Source organism: Odontesthes bonariensis, chromosome 5 (assembly GCF_027942865.1).
Source record: "Odontesthes bonariensis isolate fOdoBon6 chromosome 5, fOdoBon6.hap1, whole genome shotgun sequence".
Classification (NCBI taxonomy): domain Eukaryota; kingdom Metazoa; phylum Chordata; class Actinopteri; order Atheriniformes; family Atherinopsidae; genus Odontesthes; species Odontesthes bonariensis.
The window spans coordinates 21,849,264-21,873,579 of NC_134510.1; the positions used below are offsets into that span (position 1 = coordinate 21,849,264).

General features: G+C 41.6%; 1 protein-coding gene across 4 annotated transcripts in view; it reads right to left on the reverse strand.

Annotated features, from left to right (window-relative positions):
* Window positions 1-3,581: 3,581 nt before the first annotated feature.
* Window positions 3,582-24,316, reverse strand: part of hdac9b (histone deacetylase 9b) — a 35,510-nt gene continuing 14,775 nt past the window's right edge. For 3 of the 4 annotated variants that reach the window (XM_075465332.1, XM_075465330.1, XM_075465333.1), the window contains exons 2-11: window positions 17,908-18,149; window positions 17,394-17,564; window positions 15,766-15,896; window positions 15,504-15,625; window positions 10,740-10,871; window positions 10,375-10,490; window positions 8,896-9,018; window positions 8,224-8,398; window positions 7,878-8,092; window positions 3,582-5,441 (exon numbers count right to left, since the gene is read on the reverse strand). In XM_075465332.1, coding sequence (XP_075321447.1) covers window positions 5,103-5,441; window positions 7,878-8,092; window positions 8,224-8,398; window positions 8,896-9,018; window positions 10,375-10,490; window positions 10,740-10,871; window positions 15,504-15,625; window positions 15,766-15,896; window positions 17,394-17,564; window positions 17,908-18,149 — 1,766 coding nt within the window. In that variant the 3' untranslated portion in view covers window positions 3,582-5,102. The remainder of the gene's footprint in view (window positions 5,442-7,877; window positions 8,093-8,223; window positions 8,399-8,895; window positions 9,019-10,374; window positions 10,491-10,739; window positions 10,872-15,503; window positions 15,626-15,765; window positions 15,897-17,393; window positions 17,565-17,907; window positions 18,150-24,316) is intronic. The other variant, XM_075465331.1, reaches the window with a different exon arrangement.

Here is a 24,316-nt window from a genome sequence, read left to right on the forward strand (position 1 = left end):
TAAGAACTGGAAACTGCAGACAAACTCGGGCTGAACGAGACTACAGTATTTCATTGTAGCTTGTTCTGAACAGCAGAAAGAAACTTGTTCCTACTGGAATTAAAGATGTATTTGAAATAAATGCCCAGGTAAATCTGGACTCCTTTTCCCACCGCTCCAGAGCAGTATGCTGTACCAGATTGTGGGGAAAAAAGTCTTGTGAAGTGTTCTGTTCTCTCTCTTTCTGCCTCTGGAGGCTGGTGATCTGTTACCTTTTGACCATGTTTCTGGACATTATCACGAGCTGCGCTCAGGTGAGTGGTGACAGACCATTTTAGGGATCCGTCTGCAAAGCTCTGGTGACAAATGAGAGTGATTATCTGTCGAGCAGTGATTACATTGTGGAGTTCACTGGCTCCGGGGATAGTGATATTCACATTAATTATGTACTGAATGCTCTTTATCTTCAATTCCCTGTCAGTGAACACATCAGTCTCATCACACAGACTAAATGATCACAATTTATCCCCTCTGACAGTCACTTTACCTCGCATGGCAGTCAGACTCTCACTAGATTGCAATCATGAAACGAGCTGTGTAACAAACCATCTGGTGTGTCACATTAACTTTCTGTTCGGGTTAATGTGGACCCTGATGGCATGTTACTAATGCCAAAAAGAGCATGATTCAGTGTATGGATGTGTAAACCTTGTTCTCTGTGCTTCATGTACCAGCTGTGGGTACCCTGAGCTCATATCCTTCCCGCCCTATATTGAAAAATGAATGTTTCTGTCTCTGCACTCCGTAAAGAAAATGCTGTCACTTCTATGGGCAAGAAGGTGCTCACAGCCCCATTTATTCTGACTGCGAAGCAAAGCTAGAATTCAATTAAAAAGCTGCGAAAATGGTATTTGATTCATTTCAGGGCGTTTTCTCACAACGTACAGAAACTCGGCGAGGGGCAAGCATCAGCAAATAAGTGTAAATACGGAACATGTCATCAGTTTTCTGGATAGAGTTAGATTTATCACGTATGTTACATACACATACATACGTTACTCACGTTTTTTTAGAAAACATTTGCTGATCTTGCATTTTAATGCCTGCAAACTTTTCAAAAAACATTTGAGAGAGAAAAATAAAAGAATGAATGGTTGAATAATTAGATAAACAGGATCGTGTGAATGTAAAAGAACGAGGAGGAGTTCACCGGTTTGGGAAATGCTCATTCATTCTTTCCCACTTTATCTTTCTCAAGGTTTTCTTGTTGTTAGGCAACCGTGTTGCCACCCACCCATCCACCAAGATGCCCCTTGTGGAATATCTTCGGGGTAAATTGTTCATTAATGTAAGAATGAAACAATTAGAAAATTGAGAGAATCTGGAGAAATGATTGAACAATGATAAAAAAAAAAAAATTAAAAACAACCATGATTGTGTGGTGAAAACACTGCATGGGAACAAGAACACTTCTGGAAACCATTGTCAGCAAACTGTTTGTCACCACTTTAAAAACTGCAAGTTAAAGCTGAGTCAAAACATATATGAGCAAAATTCAGAAGCATCTTCTCTGACCCTGAAAGCATTCAGAATGGACTACTGCAAAGTGTAAAAAGCACTGTGGTCTATCCAATTCAAAATAATCGTGGACATTGTGTTCTCCAGTCTTTCAGGCCAGCGGCCATGATGTTGTGCGTGAGCCCTCATGGCCTGTGTAACGTGAACGTCTGTCGAAAAAACACTAATGCTGAACCATATTCAGAGGTTTTGCGGCAAGGTGTGCAATTATCCAAATTATGTTTCTTTGAGGGAAGACCTTGCTTATTTCAATAAAACAATGCCAAACCACTTTCATGGTATGTATCACGACAGCTCCAAGAGTCCAGGTGCTAAAGTGGACACCAGACTCCAGACCTGTAACCCTGAACACATTTGGTGCACCATGGAACACAAAATACGACATGTTAAACATGCTCATGTTGCAACTTTTCTCAAACCTGCTAGTATCAAACTCAAAATGAGCATGCACTATATTTTCCCAGATACAAACAAAAATTCTGTATCACTATTGAATCTGTTGAATCAGTTTAAACTATGTAGTTTACTGTCATTTCACTTCAGATTGGATGCATTTGGCTTCGTCGGTCATGAAACCTGAAACAAAAAGCTGATCAAACAACTGACTGTGATTCATGTGGTGTTGGTTATAGGGTTCAGTTCATCCAGAATGAATTCATACAAGCGCTTTTTAAGTGTTGTCAGCAGCACTGAGCCTGGAGAGCCTTTTATTCTGACTCTGCTTCATACACTGAGTTCCTGTGAATATTATTTCATGATCTGGCACACTTTTGAGAGTAAGAATGTGTTTTCTTGCTGGTCTTCAATTTATGACTCCACAAAGTCATCATTACCACCATCTATCACACATTCTTGTTTGTGTGTGCACATTGCATGGAAATACCAATTTTTATTGCACTGTAGGTGATAAAATTCAGGTCTCACTTAGAGTCTACTTCATTTAGAGGGAGTACGACGGCTCAAGTCTTTCTTGCCTTCTTACACCTTTAAAAAATGCTTGTTTGCTTTAACAACTGGCTCTGTGGGTAGCTGGGGAGGGGCGGCGCACATGGATTCGGGCTTCGTTGTTTTTTTTCTTCCTCGTAACAGCTCATTTAAAATCACAAGAGCCTGAAGCCCAAGACGGATGGAACCTACTTAAGAAAGCTAGTCAGTGTCTAATTCAAGTGAAATACTTCCTAATGTGAGGTAACTCTAAACCTTTGTGAAAGTGCTTTAGGAGCTCTCGTGAAAGTTTCATGGACAACTGTGCATGTTTGGATTTAATGTGTTGTTGTGTAGCATGCACCATCTGTCGAAGGCCAGTCTTTGGTACACGCAGCCACTGAGAGCAAACCCTCTGACTTTTAGTCATTTTTAAATTCTCAGAAAGGTGTTGCAGAAAGCAACATTAGACCACGAGGGAACTTCCCTAGTCTCATCCTTGCGTGTATAGAAAGCCAGGTCAGTCTCATGAACTGAGCTCACTGTGAAATTGCTTAAGCTTGGTTTGAAAGTATCCACACAAGCCATATATCAGTGGCTCGCAGCTCACCTTATCTTGACTGCTCTAATACTGCCACATGAAGCCTAGCTTGTTCACATCAAAGAAATGTTTTTGAAAGTCCCTTAAGCTCCTTTTAAAGGGCTACATATAGATCTACTGATCTCCTGAAAATAAACAGCTGGGTTGTAGAAGGTATTGTGGGAGAAGGAAGTTGGTCAAATGATGTGAGCAGTCCATTTGAGTTGTTTATTGAAAAAGAGCAAGACGGCAACTTATGGCTTTTCAAAAAGAATCTTGGAAAGGTTATTTGATGCCTCAGCGAAGTATTGGAAGAGATGAAGGGATGGAAAAACACAAATAATCGAAGATGCACAAAAATTCAGAGGTAAATTAACTTTATTTTTTTTTAAAAAAAGAAAGGTTTATCACGCAAGGCAACAAAGAGAAGAAACGCAAACTGCTCCCCCTCCCTCCCTCCCTCCCTCCCTCCCTCCCCCGCACTCTTCCACATCCACCCCACTCCCACCCACCCCCCCACTGGGCAGCAAAGGGGTTCTCATTTCAACCAAATCAGAGGAGTAAGAGAACAAGACTCACATTGTTCTGATTGTGTTTACTTACACTAAAAACATTAAAACTCGACGATCTGACTGTACAGTATAAGACAGACAATTTTGATTTTCACATGAATCCAAACACAGAACCTACGCTAGTATTTTTTACATTTAGCTGACGGTACAAATGAAACAGGAAGGTATACGACTATGCAATACACTTTAAGACAAACTATACATGTCGCAATGGGCACTTTCTTGGGAAAACCGGGCTCACAAGAAAAAAAAAAGAAAAAAAAAAGAAAGATTAAGGTCCCGACCAGGGTTGTTTTGTTTTTTTTTTGTCTTTTTTTTATTTTTTTTTATTAAAGTAACATCAAACCTGCATGTTGAGGTAAGCATGCCACTGGGGAATACGAAGGAAGCGATTCCCTTTAAAAAGGACTCCCTTAACCATATCCCCACTCACTTTGTAATTCGCTTTGACAGTAAATCAATTCTCAAGCCTGGCCCCTTGGACTCCTCCAACCTTAGGTCCTTCTCTCTCAGCATTCCTGCACACATGAATCACTCCAACTCCTGGCTTCCAGAAGGCATTTCCTGCCCGACCCTCTCTCTTTCTCTCTTTTTCGCTGTCTGACTCCTCTGCTGAAAGCTGGGCAGGAACTCCACCGAGCTTTGATTTGGACCCAGAGGGAGAGAGGGAGGAGAGCTCAGCTTAACGCAGGGCCCTGGCCCTGGGACTCCTCTGAGAGAGAGAGACATGGAGGCTTGGGATGTGGTGGGAGATGCCTGCACACCCAAGCAGGGATTTAGTGCTTTATCCTTCAAATTGTAATATGAGCAGCAGACCATATTCCAGTGGCAATATCACTTCTACCACAAAAGTCGGCCCTACGGGAGTGTCCTCTCTTAGGATTTAAGTATACATTCTCTCTAAGACAGATGTTCATTATGTCAGCTCTGAGATCGTTTAACACTGAACATTGTCACAGATTTTCGGGAACAGTGATGTACATAGTGTTTTAACTTCCATAACACACTGCAAGGACTTACTGATTATTATCAATCATGAAGCGGATAGAGCATTCAAATTTTCCGTGGAAATAATGTACATAAAGGGAAATAACGGAGGCTTTTCAAAGCTGTACACCTGCTCTAGCTTCTCTCTGGAAATCATCTTTGATGCCAAATCCACAGAATATGTACATACGCGTTTTTGTCAGTTCAGCAAGCCCAAGATGATAAAAGCAGCTCTTAAAAAGAAAGGTCTAAATCGTCTTCATATTTACACATGTGAAACATACATATTTTACAGAGATCACTACGCATAGATCACAAACAGAGTCTCTTGAGAGTGTCGGGGTAGTGAGGCTGCAGCTGGGTGAAAAGAGGTCATATGTTGTGACAGGGAGAGATTGGCCTACTGTGCAATGGCTGCTGTGTGTGCATGTATCTAGATGTTTGTGAATGTTGAAAGTGGGTGATCTCATCCCCTTGCCTTCTCAGATCATGGCTCTTATCACCAGTCTCCCTTTGACCTGGTGAAGATAGGTATTCTGCTCTGACTCTAAGCGCTGGTTGGTCAGAGCCTCGTCCTCACTATCTGCCGGCTCCTCCTTGACCTTTATGACCCCACAGTGAGCGTCTGGGAGCTCGCTGCTCGAACCGCTGCTACTGCTGCTGAGCGTGTGCTTCCGTATGACTCCTCTAGGGGGCAGCCTGTCCTCCTGCATGCTCGCCATCTCCTCTCTGTACCGCTGCTGCTGCTCCTCCTGCTCCTCCTCTGATTCCTGCAGGTGTGCACTGGGCTGACGTAACTGCTCGATGGACTTGGATAACAGCTGAAAAACACATTGGCTCCACATTACTCGTTGTATCCTGTAGCCAGTGATCTTTCTTTAACAATCATTGTTAAAGTATATATAAAAATATAAAAAAGCTAAAACAAAAAAAAAATGTTTTTACTGGATATAATATATCTTATTAAAATTTTGTGGAAATGAGCCTGCCTGAGTCATCTCTATATGAGTCATCTCTTTTATTTTTAAATGCTGATGATTAGAAAATGCAATGAAACACTTTCCCTTTGCCTTCCTCTCATTACATTAAAGGGTCAAGGTTTCTATTTTGCTGTGATCATGCCAGTCATGACCCCACATCCATAGATGAACTCATCATTTAATTGATTTTGATAGTTAAAAATACGGGTGCAGTCGTCACCTTTTCTAAATAGAATCAACCAAATAAAAAATGTGACCGCTTCTGTAACCACATAAAGAACCCACAAATGAGCTCATACTTGACAACTGACTAAACCTAGTCTAGGGCGCACACATGTGATTTTCATGGTGCTAAACCCTATCTGACACAAACAAGCAGCCGCATGTATTAAAACTACTGTAAGTTTATTGACACAAAGAGAAATGTTTGTGCCGGGGGCTTTGGTAAGCATTTTGGAAGGTAAGCAGATTAGACACCCTTTGTACATTTTCGTGTGAGTTAATAAACTTTAAGTAATGGTGACTGGGCCAGGTAAGTGGATTAGTGTCAGTCGCTTACATAATAAAATACAGATCATAACATACAGGCCTCTTTTGTGGGAAAGTTTTTCTGAGAAAGTTGAGATTATGTTTCCCAATTCGTGGAGCTATTGAATCTTTTTGCATAGGTTGACAGGAGAGAATAATAACACAGCAGAGCACATTCTGTTCCATCAAAATGTGTCTATGTAAACGATTGCAAATTTAGGAGGAAATCAAACACAATCATTCTCAATCTGGACAATTTACACATAAATTTAATCCACATCGACATGTTGTCGCACTTCCATCGGCGATGGTTAAATCAGACACAGCGTCAGTTCCCTCAGTTGTGGAAGTATCAGATTCACCAGTTTTAGATGACAGTTTTGCATTAAAGGAAAGTCAATTGTAGTAGTTTAATACTAGAGAATAATCGGAAAATATGTAACAAAGTCACATACAATTCATCTAGACTAAGGAATTCTTGGCAGATGGACACTTCCGTGATTTTCTGCCTTCCTAAATCTGAACTATCGGTGCCATGATGAGATTATTTGCCCACAAGAGGGCTCCACAAACAGAGAGAGAGGTGTCTTTCCTTTGTCAACTGGTAACCAGCAACATTACTATGTACAGAATCTAGGCCTTATATAAATATCCTTTCGGCTATAAGTATCAGCCTCCTTAACCTGGAATTATTAGACTCCAGTCTTAAACTCCTTGAGCTCTTGTAAGTTTCCATTTGTGCCTCCTACTGTTGCTGGCACTGAAAAAAGAAGCTAAACAAAAAAAACGGCGGATGGTTAAATAACCGTATTCAAGCCACTGCTTGAAAGTTAATTAGGGCAATGTTTCAGAGCTCCCTCACAATAAACACCGAAGGCTCATCCCTGATTAGTGGCCATTTATAACCTCTGCTTAAAGAGGCTTTACTTACAATCTCATTGGCCTGAGTGATCAGTGTTGGCCCTGTTGGTGTGTTTCCGGAGAAGTTGCTGCTATTATTTCCAAAACGGGTCAACTTCACAGTATTCTTGATCATCACTGTCAAACTACCACTACAGAAAATGTTAAAAAGGAAACTGCTGAAGTTGTGAATCTACTGCACAGCTAAAGAAATGCCCGTGGTGCTTTGTGCTGTCTATTACTTCTGGGTATGAGTTGCTCGCTGGTTCCCATGGCTCTGTCTGGGCCCAGCGTTGGAGCACATCAGTGCGTGAGCTCATACAATGCTGCCTTTCACTGTGTCTGCCACCTTGCACGTGTCGCTCACCAGAATAATGACACTCTGTACAGCAAGGTCACCTCGGCCAGCTTACAGAAACACAAATATTGCCACAGAGGAACAAAATGCATTCTGGGCACTTTTTTTCCTGGTTCCAACTTAGATGAATTAAATTTCACAGAGTTAGCATGTGGACAGCACTGATGCATTAAGCTATGATAACAGAATTATTGCAGGGGAAGGATTTCTTCCCCTTCTAAAGTCGGGCAGAAGTTCTTTGCTTTGCAGAAATAACAACTGGATTTCAGGGAAGAACGGACGACGACCCAGGTCTGTAAACTTGAGCTGCCACAGATACTTTTGCAAAAGGCAAAAAATAGATCAGCATTTCTGTCCTTAAAATGATTAAATCAGACTGCCTGCAGTAAGAGACCTCGTGAGACCTAAAAAAGAATATACAACGCTGCCAAAAGCCATTTGAAAGTAAAATCTTCCCAAAGTGAATAAGTTTCTGATGTCCAGCACTATACCTTATTTATGTGGATCTGTTGCTGGTACATTTTCTGTTTCTCCAGAAAGTGCTGGTGTTGCTGCTGAATGACAAGCTGGGCCAGTGTGTTCTGAGGCAGCGGCGCCGACTGGGTTCTGTTCAAGGGTCGGTGTTTGGGCAGTTTAGGCCGACTGCTGGAGGACCGATCCTTCATGGCCAGGGGGGACTGAGGGTGCGATGACATGGAGCCTTGGCCTTACCAGAGAAAATAGAAAAAAATTCAAGTTTAGCTAAAATCATACTTTGAATTAGTTGCATTTATAGTATAACAATATGCAATATAACACAACACAAAATAATATTGCGCTCATTGAAACAGGTCTTACCAGAGATCATCTTCTGCTGCCTCATTTGCTCCTTCTGAAGGAGGTGCTGGAGGAGAGCCTGGTGACTGGGGCTCACCTTGGACTCCAGGCCTGTCTGAAGGGGCACAGGGCCCAACAGGTGCCCAGGCAGCCCATGTTTGATTTCTGTTGATCTCTCTTTCAAGCCCATTGCAGCCTGAAAGAAAAGCAAGCTTGAGAAAAGACACTAGGACTGGTTGTGAGGTGTAGTAATTTCTTTAAAAAGCACAGAAAAAAAATATGAACTTTTCTTTCTGAATGAAAATCATTCACATAGGTACAGATTTGTTTAGAAGCTGGTGTACAGGCTTCTGTGGAATGTACCGAAGAGCAACAGATGATATATCATGTGCTATGTTATCAGGAGTTGCACTTGAGTGCACTTGGACTTTTTAAAAGCTGTGATAAATGAGGTAATAGGGGAGGATAAGAGCATGCCTGACACAAGACACTGTAGAACAATATTTATCTTAGGTCAATAAAATCATTTGGGGCCACAGGTCAATGACCTGTGGTCACACAGAGAATCCAGACAGCCTCTGATGGCAGGTTATGCTCTTTGCACACTGAGATGAAACATTACTTCCCCTAAATGACAATATTGGTGGATACGGCAACATTTTATGTTCAGATGTCTGCAGAGCTTGTACTCACACTCATGGGTGAGGATGCAGTTGTGAGCCCCAAGGAGATGTTTGGTAAAGATGGAGATGTGTATAAGCTCAGCATGGAGACGGAGCCCTCAGGTCGAAATAATCTTGGCTGGGAAGGCCACCTCTACATATCAAACATGCAGGAGAGAGCAAGAAAGAAAGATTTACGAGGCGGTAGCTGATTTACGAATCCCACTATGGACAATTTCAAAAGGCAACACGAGCGGTGGCATAAATATTAATGCTCTGTGACGATCAACAGCCCACAGAATGGTAGAAGTCTGATGGCAGCAAAAGTTTCCGAGACCATCCCAGAATAGCACCTGCGAGGATGATACGCACTTAAAAAAGCAAAAAAAAGCAGTGGAAGCGTTGATGTCTGCTGCTCCATCCTCAGTTCTTCAGTCCCCAGTCCCCACCCTCAGGCTACTCTCTCAGAGAACATCAGCACTGGGGCATACTTCCTGTACCCAGCAGAGCAGTGGACCAGCATGTGGTTTTGGAACAGCCATGTTTATCCTTCCAACCCCTACCAGTACTCAGTGACCTGTATGTGGATATCCGGCCCATATTTGACCCGAGGGACCCGTTCCCTCTGAAAAAGGATACCTAATGTAACGGTGTACAAACATGCCTTGCTTTTGCAACAGGCATGGGGTCCACGAGAAGCCCCACAGTCAACCAATGACTTTCATGAGAGTCTCAGCTTGGGCCAATACAATAGCAATCCTGTGTGTTTATGTTGTTAGCATGTGGGTGTCTTTGGCTACCAGTGCCTGGGATATCAATTAAAATCCACAGTTCGTCTGTCTCTCTAAGCCCCAACCTTCAGACCTGTGTCAGGGCGTCTCTCCCCCCTCTCTATGTCACTGGAGGCCCCTGGGAGAGTAAACAGGGATGGTTAAGGAAAACACAGCTGCTCTGTTAAGATAGTTCCGAGATGTGTCATATCTGCCACATTCTATAATGACATGCTTGTGAGTCGAGTCTAAGGGGAGTTCTGGTCAGTAACTCAGCCACGAATCTATTGGGAAACGCCTCAGAACAACTCAGTACAGAAGTGCGGCCAGGACAATGACAGAAATACTGTGGCAAGCCAACAACAACCTAGCAGCCAAGCTTGGAAAAAAAAAAAGTTAAATCGATTGTGCAGCGTATCTGGAAGAACAAAATATTTGACTTTTAAAACATCTGAATAGCTGCTGTGACGTTCAGTATTTGGACACTTTTCATGCAAAGTAACATCTTTATGAAGGTAAACTCTTGTAATTAGACATATAGATGAAGCTGTGCCTAACGGACAGAGTTCATGTGGCTGATTTTATAGCTGCCAGCAAAAGGGCAGAGAGAAATCCAGTGCCCTGGTATGAAAAATATTATTTTGATATTCACATCTTTTTCTTTTCTCTCTCTCTCTCTCTCTCTTTTTTTTTTTTTTTTTTGACGAATCAATTCCCATGCTTGTGATTTATACACATACCTCAGTTTTTGTGGTTGTAGGCAGAGAGGAGGGTCCATTTTCAGCCCCCAAGGCACTGGAGGCCCCTATGGGAGAGCTGGGGCCAGACCCAGGGGCACTGTTTGTTGGCGCAGAGTCTATGAAACATCAAGCGTTAGACTGAGTTTGCATGCTCACACTCTAAATACAACACACATGTACAAAGGCTCCAGAGTCACAACAGCTTCATGTGTACACCCACAGTGTTTTTAGAATGCAGCTCTATAACACAAACATCTATGGTTGGTTGTGTCGTTTCAGATAATAAAAGTGATCATCACATGCAGAAACCTTTCTGAATATTTTATAATTTTTATTTTATTTTACAGTGTTACAATTCAACTTACCCATTAGCTCCAGAGCCCTCTTCTTGTAAGGAGTCATCATGTTTCCATCTCTTCTCTTTAGCATCGGGCTACTTCTCCTCTCCGCCACCTTCTGCTTCAGTCTGGATCGAACCTTTAGGTTGGGCTCCGATGCTAAATTGTAAAGAACAGAGATTTTTGTGTAAGCCTTAACTCGCGTTGTTCAGACAATAAAGACTTCCCATCACATGAACAGGTTGAATCCCATGAGCATTCGCTGACGACTTTAAGAGAGTTGAGCAGCTCATACGGTCCTAAGTAAATAACATCAAACCAAAGAAAATAGTCGTATCATACAATGAAGAGGAAACATAAAAAGACATAAAGAGTAAATCAGGTTAAAAGTTAGAAATGCTGTCATGCTTTCACATTTTCAGTTTCTGAGCAGGTTTCAGATAAATTAAATGAGTCATGATTGGGCCCCATTTCCACATCATCTGGACCAAATTAGGTTAAGCAACACACAGGCCCTAAGTGAAATAGTCCGCTACCTGCCGCCCTGGTGACCACACTCTGATACAGTAGCAACAGTTAAACTAACACAAAAACATGGCAGATGTTTCAGGCTTTCTCCACACCCCTTCCCCCTAATGCAAACCAGAGATACCCAAATACATGGTCCGAAACACAAAGCTTGGCCTGAAATGATCCAGACCTGCAAATACAGTCCCTCAGCATTGAGCCACCGCAATGCTTATGTAATATCTTTCACAATAAACATATTACTTTCAGAAATTCCATCTGGTTTTAATTATGGATTTAAAGACCTGAAGCAAATATTGGCATCTTGTCTCATTTTAGGTAATCTAATCATTTTTTAAAGCCCCAACCTAACTGGGGTGGATTTCACTCAGTTCTCTTTGTCCAAGACTGCGTTTTCCAGCATTGTTACACAGAGCTGACGGCTCCCTCCTTAAGTGCAGTTTTGTCAGAGAGTCAAATATGCCGACAATATGCAGAAAGCAGACAATATAGTCACTGAAGATTTATTTGGCCAGTGTGTGTTTCCTTGCATCAACTCTGCTTAAGGACACACCCCCCCCCCAACAAAAAAAATGTTGCACCTATTTCTTAGATAATACTGAGGTCAAGAGTTCTAGGAGGTTATTGTTTTTTCCTTAAATTTGATACTAAAACTTGATTGTTGGGGATGTATTCTGTAGGTTAAATAGACACCTGAAGGTTAGATTGGAATTTTTTTAAATATCACAGATATCGAAGTCCCTTGTTCAAATGAATCATCACCTTTGATTGAAAAAATAAATGAAAAGGAATCACCATAAGCCGTCAAATATGGCTTCTTTTGCTAACTTTTGGTAGAAAAGACGATATCACTGCATTGCAAAATGTGTGAGGCGCATTTGTAGCAATGAAAATACTGTGTTGTATAATTCAAATATTTGAAAAAAGACGGGTGGTTGAATCAAAGCATGAAATCAATTCTGAATGATGTAACCATCGGTTATATGAATGCAACAGAAAGCAATTGTGTCCAGCTGGTGAACCGTGCTCCTGTCTAGTCACTGTGACTCACTTGGTCATGTCTCACAGAAGACTTCACATCAACCCTTCACATGGAGTCCCTCAACCACCTTTACACACTCAAATAAACAAGCAGAATAGATAAGCAGATTTTTTTTTTTTAGAGAAAGTCAGAGCACAAAGCTCTATTGAAGTTATGTAAACCCTCAGTTACACAATGGGCAACCTGTTTCAATTATTTAGCTCTGATCAATAATTAAATAGGCCTTGCACAATGTGTATATCATACAGCTATACACAGGAAAGTGTATGACGTGGGAACGCTCCGGGGTGGAAGAGAGGGAGCAGTGATGGGGGCACAGCTAAGAGAGTGGGCCAGATGCTGCTATTTCTGGCTTTTGTCAAAAGCACCAAAACCTTCTTCCCTAATACGTGGCACAGACCTCTAATCCTGTGGGTGTGAGGTAGAATGAAAGAGAGCGAGGGAGGAAGAAAGGAGGCAGGAGAGATAGATGGAGAGAAAACGCTGTTGGGAGTCGTATGAATTTGCTTCACGCCCTGCTGCCTTGATTGCTTTCTATTTTTACACACTGCTGCCACCAAGCTACGCATCCCAATTGGTCGCCACGGGAACGCCAGACAGTAACACAGGAACAAACACTTTCTCACATGTCTCTATGGGATTAAAAAAAAAAAGAAAGAAATAAATGCCCTGGTGCACCGTGCAACAGGAGGCAAACATGGCCGCGCTAAAGCATGTACACCGAACACCTGGGTCACTTCTGCTCCAGCGTCTCATTTAGCCAAAACTAATGCTTGCAATGTGCCGCAGTCATAAATCAATCTCATTATTATCTCCACTTAATCAGAATTGTGTGTCTCCTGCCTGTGTGAGCACTTGTGTCCATTAGAGCCTGGATGTGGACAGATGGCTGGAGAAAAGCTGAGGTGTATTCTCTGTATATCAGGACACCTGCTGTGCAATTTGCCGGAATATTTGTTTGTACTCCTGCTGACAGATAGATAGATAGATAGATAGATAGATAGATAGATAGATAGATAGATAGATAGATAGATAGATAGATAGATAGATAGATAGATAGATAGATAGATAGATAGATAGATAGATAGATAGATAGCTTTAGGCTTCACAGTTACACCTATGCAGAATTATTTTTGAAAATCTTTCTAGCACCTGCCAAATGCACACATTTGGTAACTGGGTCAAGACCAGAGAGGGTGTTGCACTTCTTCCTGCTAAACCGCAACTATTCTTGCCACAGACTATCGTGTGCCCTCAGTCCAGTCTATTTTAGTACCAGGAATTGAAACAAAGAGGATATATACCAAGTGAACACATTAATCATGTGAAATTCTTTGTATCACCTTTTGTGTGAGTGGGATAATGAGAAGTGTGTCACAGACATCTTGTGTTTTTAGATTTTATGTAACTACTGTATTAATTGGAGCCCTAAGACATGAGATCAAAGCACAGATTATTTATTTTACTGGTTATTTAAAGCATAGCCAGGTGCTGGTATTCACACTAAACTTTGTGAAGCTGAGTTTCTATTAAAAAGTAAATACATAAGGTACTTTACTAGAATACGAATTTAACATTTTCATGTTTTCAAAGACGCTCGCTGCGCACCCTTTGTGAGGTTTTTACATGTTCCATACATCATAAAAACCTACAAGTCAACCAAGAAAAGATTGTGCTCAGCATTCTGGCCAAATGAAACAGTGGGGAGTCTGACTTGGAGCATTCAAGTCACCTCTACTTTGTTTTGAGAGAGCTATCTTTGCTTAAACAAATAGTCCTGTCGAGGTTCATCCTGCCTGTGCCAGTTCTAAGTCGGCAACACCTGCCAATCAGTTACTGGTGATAGCCAGTGGCTCAGGAAACAAAACTACCTTTGTGCGTCCCCCTCGCGTGCCAAACTCTCAGAGGACTTTAATGAAGACAGACAGGAAGTGGGGGAAGAAGGCCTAAGCAGGAAATGACCACATATAGGTTTAGGAATCCAAAGAGTAAGAAATACTTTTATCAGTGGAAGACAGTGAGGCCCAGAAGTGCCAGACTATTTTACCGTAAATGCATGCTTGGTTATATCCTGTTGGAGCAGCACGTAGACTGAAATGTTACCTTTTCCCATATTTGTTTAAACCCGCTTTGTTATATTTGCACTGAAAACTAAACAATGCAACCTAAAACTCTCTCTGAGACTCCAAAGGTGTATCCCAAGAGTGTAAATACATTTTTTCGAGGCCATATTCTCCTGTTCTGAGCATTGGCGAGGAGCGCAGAGATTAAAACAAATAGAAAACATCCTACAGCTCTAATTCACCTTTCTAATATTTGCTCTTGTCGTGTCACTTTATTTAACTAGATATAATTCATCTCCTTGATCTCTAAATTGTGTATACACACAAAATGACAGGTTTGTAGTTCTCTAACTCAACAAGCACGATTTTGTTTAAAGATGTAATTAAAAGGGACACAGAGGGGAAAGGAACGTAATATAATTTTGTGACCTCATTGCCAAATTATGAAGCTTCTTACCATGGCAAGCTTTTATGCTCGTGCAAAAAGAGAGGCAGGAATTATTTCTATTTACACAGCCATTCCCTAAGGGTTTCTCAAACTTTAAACCAACAAACCTGAGCTGCTTTTTGCTGGGAACCTGTGTCTTGTTTTCAGAATTGCGTTTAAAGTCCATAACTCAGGAGAAATGAATCTGCCTAAATTCTCCCTTTTACCTCCAAGCAGTCTAAGCAGGAGCATGATTTATTATTTCAGGGACACATTTGGTTCCCTCTAAATAATGACAAGTTTTATTTTGCTAAGTGAAACCATGCAATTAAACGGTGCCCAGCTATTACGTTTTAAAATAATGAAAACAAAAATGTGGAAGGTTTGAATTGACTTGCATGTGCCACTTCTTTGGGAAATTTGTGTTGAGCCCTGGAGGAAAGAAGGGGGGGGGGGCAGGGGTCATAGTGAGCATAACTGATGTTATTAGCAGGTCATCAGCAACCCTCAGGATATGCTCCATGGGTATACCCACTGTTTGACTGACAAGAGTCAAAAAAGACACTCATTGTATTAGGAACCCAGTTTAGTCGATAGATAATTATTAATACAAGGTGACACACATAAATCTTTCAAACTACCTGTGTGTCTGGCAAGATTTATGTACAGCTTGTACATGTATGCATTTGCATCTTTATGTCTGTGCTGTGTGCTTGTGCAAATTAGCAGACCTGTCTTCCTCAAGGGGAAGTCGTCCTTGCTCTCTATGGGTGATGGCAGAGTGTACTGGCAGGTGGGGGATGTGCCGCCCAGAGGTGGAGAGCTTTGGTCCAATGATGTGTGGTGAGAGGACCTGATGACACACGACACAGCCAACTTTCACATAGCAATAAGATGCAATTATTACTTTTCTGTGCAATTTAACTACAGTCTAAATTCCTGCATTCTAATCAAACTCTTTCGGGGGAAAAAAAAGCAACAGAAAGCACTTACGTGTACCAGAGCTTTTGGTGGTGGAGGAAAGAATGAGTAGCTCCGTTGCTAATCGGATCCTTTGCTGACTTGCTCAGCAGAAACTCTTGGAGTTTCTGCTTCACCTCTGTACTGGCAACTGCACCTGTGAGACCAAAAGACAGAAGCAAAGGGATTGGGGTTACCCTAACGTGTAGTTGCCTGGATCTTTATTTCAGCTTATACATTCCCACAATTTTTTTTAGATATCACATTCAACTGACGGCTGCAATTTAAAATTGGCCTGAAAAAGCAAAAGTTGTTTTCCCTTTTAATCTCTTGTGACTGAGGTTATTCTTTTCCTGAGCAGCCTAACTTATGTAAGAAGATCTCCCCCTGGTGGTCAGTGAGTTCTAAATTGCTTTTGCACAAGTGATATTGCAGAGAGCTTCTTCGCCATCAGATAGTTACGGTTGCAGAAAGGAGTTTCAAATTGCCTGGTGTGACAAAGACGTAAATCTTGTCTATTGATAGTTATGAGGTAAAAACAGTAATGAAATTTTATATCTGGTACTATTTCCATCATGCTATTCAAATATGTTTTTCTGCTAAATTCAAGGCTTAAATGTCACTGGCCAACTTTATGTCATCACTTGCATGTGCTGGTTAAGTATTCTGCCCCCACCATCATTAGTGTCTTTATCTAAGGGCTAAAGCCACAGCAACATCGCTGCAAATTGCCTTGTTGCCACCGAGCCTCAGAGACAGCTTGAGCTGTTATTGAGAAATCTTTACCCCAGCAGCCGGAGATATAAAATCTGAACAGTTTGTTCCTTTTATGAATGGCAATAAAAATTAGCCTACACAGTGAGAAAAAATACATGAATTTTTAACCTTGCGGGTGCAGTTCCAAATGTGATCCACTTGAAAATGCCATTAGTCATGTAAGTGTCAGGCGGGGGGGGTTTTGAAGGGCTGCTGCTCAGTGCAAAGGCAAACGCTTTTTCTTGTTTTCTTAAACTACTTGTGGATAGTGTTGCTTCCATTAGCGCAGTATCTGAGCTGCAGTATCAGCAACAAAGAATAAAACTGCATTTGACTTCACCTGCTCACGGCTGCACATCTCCAACCGAAATTGAACAAATATCATCTAAATACCTACAGGGATACATAGAACTAAGAGCAACACGGATTTATGTTTGTATGCACTTATGCGTGTTGTTTTGATCACAGTATTATGGGAGGAGATAGTAGTTATTTCAACAGAAAATGAAAATGTGAATAAAGTATCTAACATTTAGCTCAGCAACGTTCGTACAACAGAGAGTTCATCGGTAAATCAGTCATTCCAATTAAGGCAACTCTGACACATGACTTGAAGGCTATTTTCCTAGTAATAATAATGATAACAGAGCATGTACATGGCCCAGAGGGAATACTGAGCTTTCTCTGTCAGTGCAACATTCAACTAGAATAAAATTCTCCTGTTCAGCTGTCATATGCATATTTTGCTCAGATCCCACTGCTACAGTAATGCACAGGAAAAACTACTGGAATGGTTGAATGTCACACTTGCTTTAGCCTGAGGCCCTTCATTTTCTTTTTTTTTTTTTTTTTTAATTCAGCTCTTGACAGCAATGAGATGGTGACGATGACGGTTTTGAGCACTTACTCTCTCGGGAGCGCTCCTTGCCCCTGAGACTCAGGCTGGAGACATGCTGCTCTCGTCGATGCCTCTCCTGCTCTTTCTCCTGCTGGTTCTGTTGTTGCTGCTGCTCCAAACGGCGCTCCTTCTCTGCAAGTTCCTGCTGCTGCTTCATGGCCTGGAGCTCCTGCTGAAGCTGGGAAACGCACAGCTCAGATCAGCATGAAGAAAAATCATACTAGCTTCACAGAAATTCTCTAGTCTCTTTTTTGTTTTTGGTGGTGGTTTTTTTCTCTGTAATGGACAATTCTGCGCCTTGCAGAGAAAACCAGACTCGTGCTGAGCTGGATTGTATTCCTTAACACTAAATCTTGCTGAGTTGTTTCTCTTTTGCTGCACTTTGTAATGTTGTCCTGAGGTATACAATTTTCTTCTGTATCTGCACTGTGTCCTGCTGTGTTGCATTCTGTTGTTTTGTGCTGTGCCAGTGTGTATGGTGCAGCGCTGACCTCCATATAAGTGCTCCGTGCGATGCTAACCTTGAGATGCTCCTGGAGCTGAGCCTGGTGCTGACGGGTCAACTTCTCGTGCTGCTTCTGGAACTCGCTGATCAGTAACTGCTTCTGGATTTGTTGCTGTTTCTGAATGAGGAGCAGCTCCTGCTGCAGCTGCCTCTCCCACAGTCCCGGGTCTGAGCCTGGCCCCAACATCCTCAGATCTGTGCGCAGGTCCAAGGGAGACAACGGTTCCACAGCCAACGGCACGTCCGTCTTAATATCCACTGTTGCAGAGAACATAAGGGAACGATAACATTTGTCAGTCCCTAATTGTACCTTTTGTCATTCAAACCATACAACCAGAAGTGGCCCTGTGTGGTACTTGTATAATTTCGCAGAACAAAACACGTTTCGAGTCAAGGAGTTCATATGGTGTTTGTGTGAGATAAAAAGTTCAGAAATAGGAAGCACATCTTTTCCTCCCGTGATCCTAGGAAACACGCAATTATAAGAGCGTCTGTAAACAAACAGCATTACATCCCTCATTGCAGAGTCTGCTGGGAGTTACTGTGTACAGTGCAAAACTCCACCTCAAAGCTGAAGCGGTCATTTAAAGTATTTACATGAAATCTGTCTTCCCACTGTCATATAAATAAACAAAGGAAGTCTTTTTTTTCCTGTCTGTAGCAGAGCATCATTCAGATATCCTTTCCTCGCATAAATAATTCAAGACAAAGCGGGCTGTGAGTTTGTAAATTCATGTAGCTATGATCTTTCCATCTCTGTCCTTGAGTGCAGATGCTGCAGAGTGCACACTGGTAGAAACTGCCTCTATAAGTAATTGCCTAATACAAAGTGAGAGGGCATCCCTTTGGTCTCCATGCTCTATATATAGCCTGTTCCATAGAGAAAATCAATTGCCAGCTGAAAACAGAGCAGAGTTACTTTATCTGTCCATTCCATCAAGAATGATTTATGATTATTCAATATTTTCCTCTTCCTCTCTGTTTTTTTTGTTTGTATTAATTCGTACCACCGTATCGAGCTGACTTTATCAGGTTGCTTCAGTAAGCTCCTTCTTTTTCTTTTTTTATCTTTAAAGAAGGACATCTTTAAGCAACTTCTACACCAAGAGGTAAGAAGGATATTTAGGTTTGTATTTGAGCAGGGATCAAATTAAATCAAACTCTTCCAGAAAAGGAGGAGCGTTATTCAGCTGAATATGATGTGACATTCATTCGAGGATATGCCCTGTCCAGACTGCATAATGTTGCTTCCGTTGTGAGGCCAGACACATAGTCAAACCCACTTAAAATTCCGGTGGCTGGAGGGAGATTTATTGAGTGCATTCATTGACTTAATCTTCTCGAGGGTCACATTTGAGAGAACAAATATCGGCAGTGCTACCACACCACCTGTTCTTTGGAAGCATGGGAGGGCACTAACTTATTACACTTCATACGCTCGTATAAATAATCACGCAGTGACTTGGTTATGCATTTATCTTCACAAACTACCATCAATTTACAATGAAAACGAAGCTTAGCTTGCCAAAAGAATAGGCATCTTTCCACCGCAGACATCAACTAAGAGGCAGTGCCCTCCTGTTCACTGATACTGTGAAGCTCACTGGCGGCCATTTGTTTTGTCTTGTATTCTGTTTTTCACTGCCACCATTCCATGTGTATGCGGCGGTGATGAATATAAATAGAAACATAAAAGCAAGTGGCGCAATCCTGGTCTGTGACAACCCCCACACCCTAGTATCCACCACCCTAACTTGCCGCTGCCATGGTAACGCTGGCGACGTAATTATGTCTCCCCATTCTGCAGATATCGAGTCTCACTGCATGTCATCTCCTGCCTACAGTGGCAGCGTGACATGTTGACTATTATATCAGCCTTTCAGCTCTTATATCAGAAAGGAGTCCCCAATTGAGACAGACTGAGAGGAGGCACACAAAACCCTCCAACACACAAAGATTCTCAGTTAAAAAAGAAAAAAAATCAATGGCTGAGAGATAGGTTGTCTTAAAACGTGTTCAGAAAGTGAAGACAACTAGAGGAGACTCTTGTTCTGTAATTCTCCTCTCTTGGTTCTAAAAACAGCTTCAATCAAATGACAGAGGAGGGCAACAACACACAGACGCAGAGAACAGACACCTGTAGAACAGGCACTTCTCTCCTGACAGGGAATATTAATCTTAGCTCGTAAGTACTTGACAAAGGACCCTTTTGTTACAGGCGCTGTTCCAGAAGCAGCCGTGAACCTGTGAACCATTGAAGGGCTCACAGACTAAGTGAGCTTTAGTGCTACTTTTGCCTAATGGACCCAAATATAGCTCAGGAAAAATAAATAAATAAATAAAAAATCCCCACCCACTGCCGGGAGAATTCACCACTGTGAGATCTAATTAATCTCATATTTCATTCTGTATCCTCACTGTGACTGGCATTAAGGATCTCCACTTTGATCAGTATGTCAAGCTGAGCCTTCGTCAGAAAACCTCTGACAGTGGTTTAACAGGATGGAAGGGGAGGAGGGGGGTGAGGGGGGAGGACTGTGCAAGCTTAAGCCACCTTTGATAACCAAGGCTGTATGAAATGGCCCTTGAGGAAACCACAACAGCCTCATGTGTCTGTTCTATTCTTGTCTACTCTCTGTCCACTGTGTCAACAAGAATAACATTGAACTGAATGACAATGATGAAGGAACATAATAAGGCCCTAAAGGTAATCGGCGGCTGTTTTGGCAACGCAAAAGCCACTTCCTGTAGTATGTATAAGTTACAGCTTCCTTCCTCATGATTGGCAATATTCTATTTGCTGGCCTAAATAAAAAGGAAGGGTGGAAAAATATTCCTCTGTCCTTTACTCAAGCACAGAACACATTGTGCCTGTGTTGCTTCACCACGAACAGTTGACACATTAATGTAAAATGCAGCCTGAAACTACCCAAACTGAAATCAGGTGTCCCTGTGTCGTAAAAATACTACTTAGGCAGAGGAGAATACGGAACCAGCAGTAACTGGAACTAAATATAAAATGCTTCTCTGAGCAGGATCTTAATATAGACAATGTGCAAAAGACTCACGCCGTCTGCTCAATTTAACACGAGCAAAAATAAAAAGCAGTGTCACGTAACTTTTGGGTAATTTTTCAAATGATCACCTAAACGAAGGACCTGCCTCTTTTTGATAGCAGGTCCTGCGGCACTGCCGGTGATCTTGACACCTAATAAGAATATTTGAAAGTGAGGTGCCCCTTGAGTCGAGGAAAGTGTCCGTAGGCACTGGTAAACAAGAGATTTATGAATGACAGGTCCCAAATTTGTTTTTAGAAGGGAGCAACAAGCACCCTGCCCCATGCCCAAATTCCTCCCTGTGGGGGGCCTGCCAAGGGGAATAGGGTGACTCATTGCCTGTGACCACACTCCCACTGCTGCGTCGCACAGTCAGTGTCCCCAAAGTGTTTATTTCTATAACCGATCTGCCTCTCATTAGCCATGGTGGTGGTTAGAGTGACGATAGCAGCTTTAATTTGAGATGCTGGATGGCTGTCTTCTTTTGGTTTTTTTCCTCAGGCCACATTAGCAGGCTCATCATCCCAGACAGAGACGCACATCAGGAGATATTAGCCCACTACTACTAGGAATCAATTACTCACTAAAGAGTCCTATTGTAGAACTGTGACGCTTCGCATTTGACTGTAATCTTTGTTTTTTTGTTTTTTTAACATCCAAACTGTAGCAGTGGGAAGAAGCAAGTCATTAATACTGTGAACATTACTCACTCAATTTGAATAGTATATATATTCTTACGACTTTACAAGTTTGTTTTGTACCTGGAGGCACCTTTATTTGTCACTAAACACGACTGTATGGGAACATTTAATAAGTAACGATGCGTAAATACTGCTGTAACACAAAGTGTTCGGACACGAAACATCTCAGATATTCTGAGAAGTATTAAAGTTGTAATAAGAAAGAAAGATGAATATTTAAATGCAATTGAATTATCATGTGAAATTAATAATTCCCATCTACAAAAATCACATCTGACAGCCTACCTGAATATCAAATATTTGGAGATATTTAAAATTCTAACATCATGTTACACGCTGGTAGGTAACATGCCTTTCACCAGTTTTCCAAATAATTATATTTTGGCTTCAACGAAATATAACGAGAACAGCGTAAATCTAAAGCTTATTTGTGCTCCACTGAACCATTTTAGCTTAACCTTTAAATGTGTAAGATGTAAGCGTTTAGCTGAAATAGAGCTGGTTGCTGATCTAAATTCCCTGTCTGCCTGTATAAATAGAAACAGAGATACTGAAGATGTTTGAGGGCATAAAATAAGCTGATGCTTGGGCCTGCAATGTGGTGCTGGATCTCTCATTAAGTGCCTTGTTATTTTGAGCAGCTGGTATGTCTAAAGCAGGAAACAGGTCTTTATTTTTAAGACTCAGGCTCGTCCTTCCAGCTGAGCCAGAACTGCGGTCTGCAGGCTATCTGCTCACTGAAGCCAAGAGTCAAGTCGCCTCGTGTGCTGCCGTCATCTCAAACCGTTTCACAAAAACAAAAACACGCGAAACAGTATATACTAAACCAAGAGAAAATATGGAGAATCCATGATAGATGAAAAGTGGGAAGTCCTTCGGTTGAGATTTGTTAGGACCCCACCTTTCTCAACAGTATATGCAATACTGACATCAAATCCTATAGGGCCTTAAATAGTCATTTGCCAGTATGCATTGCCACAGAAAATCCTCCAACCAGAAGAAAAAGAAATCACAAAACACAAGTTGCGAACTGCGCTTTTTGATACACGCATTTTGAGAGGCAAAGATAGAAACATGCTAAATGTCCTTTGAAGTTTTAGTTCGCCTCTTTGTTTTGTCCTTTAATGATATTCAATAAGTCTCTTCATTCCTATAATGAGTAGCCTTTTAGGCAGTGCTGCCACTAATTCCCATGTTGTTTTGCGCCATCTCTTCAGCAGTAAGCACTTCAAATACACACGGGGAGACAACTTCAATAGAGACAAGTGGACTTGAAAGGCAGCATTGTTCTTGTCTGAAAGGTCCCTTTTGATATTTGCATGATATTTTGCACTCGACTCATTAGTCTCTCCCTGTTTGAGAGCCCACCTGAGGACCGCTTTTGTTTTTCAGAACTTTGATGGTGCTGACACTGATCAGAATAAAATTGTGATTATGCCATTTTGTTTTTGCTGAGCCACTTGAAATGAAACAACAGAGAAGTGTAGTGAATTAAAGGTCGAGTACTGCGCTTCAGAAAAATCCTAAATAACCTATTTAGCCACGAAAAGGGTCACTTCGGCATCGAAATTCATGATTAAAGATTAATCTCCTGAAACATGAAAACAATCTAACAAGATCAAACAGTGAACAATCACATTTTCACCATTTCTGCCTTAAGGGAGAAAGTGTCTTTTGTACAACAACATTCACACGTCACCCCTCAAACTCATGGAGAGGTTTGGTGTAACATTTTCAGACAGATAATGTTAGTCACAGTCAGGTGATTCATTCTAAACTGGAAGGAACAAATTAAACAGGCAAATGACAGAATTCTCTATAAATATCTGTTCCAAACCGCTGTTATATCAGGAGCATGCCGAGATGGAATGATAACGCACAGACGCCTAATCTTAGCAGGCTAATGCCATAAGCTCAAAATAACTCACCTAAGAATAGCTGACCCACAGAATAAGCAAGGAGCCTGAATTCATGTGCTCGCTATATCTCTTGTTTGGTTCACATGCTGCGAGACAAAAGCAGAAAAGCCTTGCTCCTGTGGTCTGACAGTCAAATAACCTGTTTTATTGACCGGCATGGAGTGTGTCATCCCTCTGTCATCTTGCTTTCTTGTCTTTTAATCTCGTTACGTTCATCCCATTGCCTCTGGATGTTTCCTGTTACCCGTTTCGCTCGTCTTAACTATTTCCATCCCTTATCTTGAAGAGTCAATGTGTGCTATTAACAATCAGTGTTAAAAGACCAAAATGCTAGCTGACATTTGACATCAAGTAATTTCTCAAGTTGTTGGTTACCTAGTGACGACTCAAGGGTCTGAATATATATTTTTAGGTAAAAAAGCGTTTGTGTGATTTTTGTCATTACACATGCTTCCGAGTAACACGGCACAGCGGCTCAACTCTGTCATTTCTAAAGATGATCTTTTAAAGTTTTATCAATAGTCGCAAAACGAGCAAAACAAAACATCACAGAAAAAGAACAAAAGTGTGACTCATCTTGAGTCAATGCAGTGAATAGACGTTACTCATTCTGATGTTAGCCATGTACTCTTCGGTTCAATTCTCAGGTCAAAAATAGAACAGCCAGTGTCTGTGGCAAAGAGAAATTTTCCAGATCTCTTTCAGTATTCCTGTCATAGTTCTTCCTGTTCCCCCGAAAAGTACACGCT